At 45.4% G+C, this 3,015-nt stretch overlaps 1 protein-coding gene across 1 annotated transcript; it reads right to left on the bottom strand.

The window, feature by feature from the left end:
• Positions 1–399: 399 nt before the first annotated feature.
• On the bottom strand, positions 400–2,518 carry LOC112125199 (E3 ubiquitin-protein ligase TRIM39-like; the record flags this gene model as incomplete). The annotated part of the gene is made up of 1 exon (XM_024223640.3): positions 400–2,518. A coding segment is annotated over one exon (599 nt), but the record flags the coding sequence as incomplete, so codon positions are not given.
• Between the last annotated feature and the right edge of the window lie 497 nt (positions 2,519–3,015).

The following is a 3,015-nucleotide window of genomic DNA, read 5'->3' as shown; positions in this document are numbered from 1 at the left end:
TCTCTTCATGATAATTCATGCTATCAATTGTGAGTGACAACACATTTTTATGTCTTGTCAGATAGTAAAAACCATGCTGTATATTAACCTATTTGCCAACATATTTCCCCATGTAATAACACAATAAGATTGGATAAGAAAGCACAGTAATTACACATAATTCAGTGAGAAATAGAGAAAGGAACGCAGATATTTCTGAAGGAAATTTTATGGAAAAATTATCTATTTTTAGATTAAAATTTTCCTGTGTTAAATACTAGGAAGAACACATCGCTTCAGGAGCCCATTCCACCTAGACACCAGCAGACTGGATAAAAAGCACAAATGAATCTATCAAAAGATAATTTTAGGGTATTTATTTTCAAATAATCAAAGTAAGTTTAGGACACTCTGCCAAGGATGGCATATTGTGAATAAATCTTCAAAACTGAATTATTACATTGAAAATGTTCATAACACATCATGTTTAAAACAAAAAGTAGTCCCAGCAATGCCATGTGATGTGCCTCCCCTCAGACTCTGTTCAGCTAGATCTTCAAGAAATTAAGCTCAATCACTGATTTCGAGGAATTAGACCAATCGGTCACTATTTTTACAGAGCATTGCAGAAAGTGGTGGACAGAACCCAGAGGAATTGTGATGAATTTCCTGGAGCAACTTCATTTTCTTTGTACTCTAAACCTCACACGACAACAAAAATATCACCCTTTCAACTGATTTATGGCCTAGAAGAAAGGTTTGCCAAATTTCATGTTATGTGTCATTAAGGGCCAGCGTCTTTAATACAATTAAGTTAATTTGTGATGATTGAGTAAAGGAATACAGCTCCTTCTCTATTTCTTTACCAAAGTTCATTTGTTGTGTCCTTATAACCAAGAACATGAAGAGCCTGACAGTACATTGAAATCAATCGTGCACAGTGACAGTACATTGCCTGCAAATAATATTTCTAAAGAAAAATAAACTAAAAAATGGAGATTGTAGAAGAGATTTCTATCTATAGGAAGAGAGCATTTGAGGTTGGGGACCCTGTTTTGTTAATTGATGTGAGTAAAAGAAAGGAAGGGTCATATCTTGATTACCAATTATATGTAGCTAGAAAGTTAAAAATCACATGAATTAATGCTGACAGGAGTTCAAAGAATATTATATAATCTTCTGTGAGTTAACTTAAATATATTGCTCAATTAATTCCATCATTTTTTCAACTATTAATTTTCAAAGGTGTAGTGCAGAAGGTGAGCATATGTGCCCTGCCTTCCAGAGAGAACCAGTCAAGACAATAAAGAGAGAGGGAGAAAAAACAGAGAGCAGCTGCACATGTGTGTAGTTGTGATGTTTATGACACACGTACATTGTAACTGAGCAACCCAGTCTGACAATTTAATAGTTTATTTTGTTAAGATAAATATTTTGGATTTCTTGAAATTCCACAGTTGAAATGCAATTGACGTTATTTAGAGATGTTAAACTTCACTATAGATTTGAGGGAAAAAATAAAAAGTAATGTAAATAATTCCATTTCTACAAATAGATCTATAGGCTTGTTTTTGAAATACTGTTGAAATGTAAATTAAAATATTCTTGTATTTACACCTTGGTACAATAACAATTTCTAAATTAAAATGATATTTTTTCTTTCATATTTTACATTGAGATTTCACAGGGGTAGAAAATTCTGACGGGGTAAATGTCCCCCATCCACCCCCATCTGCTACCCCTGGGGCAGGGGATGGGGAAAGGTGAGGGCGGGGGGTTCCCAGGTGTCTGGTTTTTGACTGGAAGCTCCAGTTGAAAAGGGAAACTGGCAGCGTCCGGTCAGCACAAAAAGTCCAGTTGCTGCAGTAACTGGCCCCCACCACTGGGGGTGGGAAGAGCAGCAGCGCTGGGAGGGGACAGTCTGTGGCGCGGGGTCACTGTCAGGGACAGAGATTCCCTCCGGCCTCAGCTGGGACCGGACAGATTATCAGGGGAGCCGCGTTTGTACCCCCAGCGTTGAGACCAGGATAGAAATAAGGGCGGAGCGTCCCGGAGAAGGTGTCAGTGAAAGTGAAGAGATGGGACCCGTCAGTCACATTGTAAAACGAGACCTCGCCCGCCTCATAGTCCAGGAAAATCCCCACCCGGCTGGGCCGGACGCTCACGGAGAGGGGGGTCGGGGGGGAGGTGAAGGCCGTGTATCCCCCACACATCAGCCACACGACCCAGTATCCATTCCTAGGTGTGTATGTGACATTCCCCTTCCTGCTCACAGATTCCCTACAAACCCCCAGAGTCCATCCAGTCATGTCTCCCACCTCCACCTCCCAGTAACGCCTCCCGCCCGTGAACCTCTTAGCGCCCAGGACACAGGGACAAGGATCAAATCTCTCAGGGTTATTGGGCAGATCCTGGCGTGTGTCTCCGTGTCTCACACGTTTCCGATCCTCAGACAGGACGAGTCTGGGATTTGCCGTGTCTGGATCCAGAGTCACGTCCACTGGGGAGAGAGTCACAGAGTCAGTGCCGGGGGCAGGGGCTGGTCACTGAGATCAAAGGGAAATTAACCTGCATCCCCGTTAATCGCTGGGGGGGGGGGATTGTTGTCTGAGGGGAGTCAGGGCCCGTCCAACTGTGAGGAGACAATGAGGGGAAAGGGCAGGAGGAGCGGGGGAGGGTGAGAAGCTGTCACTGGAGGTGGGGGAGGGGACAAGTAGATGCTGGGAGAGGAAAGGGGAGGGGGAGGTGACAGGAGCAGAGGGGGTGGAGGGAGGGACATGGGGGAGGGGCACGCACAAGGGCAATGGGGGGACAAGGGAAGGGACGGGCACCAGCAGGACAGAGGGGGGTGAATGGAGGGGCAGGTTCCTGGGGGCTGCAGGGCGAGAGGGGAGGGGTGGTCATGAGGGCAGAAGAAGAGGACGGACCCCAGGGGGCACAGGGAAGCAAGGGAAGGGGCGGGCACCAGGGGGCACAGGGGGTTTGAGGGAATGGGGAAGCTCCAGTGGGGCAGGGGAAATCAAGGGGAGGGTGAGA

This window comes from Terrapene carolina, unplaced genomic scaffold (genome assembly GCF_002925995.2).
Source record: "Terrapene carolina triunguis isolate 2854851 unplaced genomic scaffold, T_m_triunguis-2.0 Scaffold26009, whole genome shotgun sequence".
NCBI classification, from domain to species: domain Eukaryota; kingdom Metazoa; phylum Chordata; order Testudines; family Emydidae; genus Terrapene; species Terrapene triunguis.
Note: the sequence above shows the minus strand (reverse complement) of the source record. Positions and strands in the feature narration are given on the sequence as shown.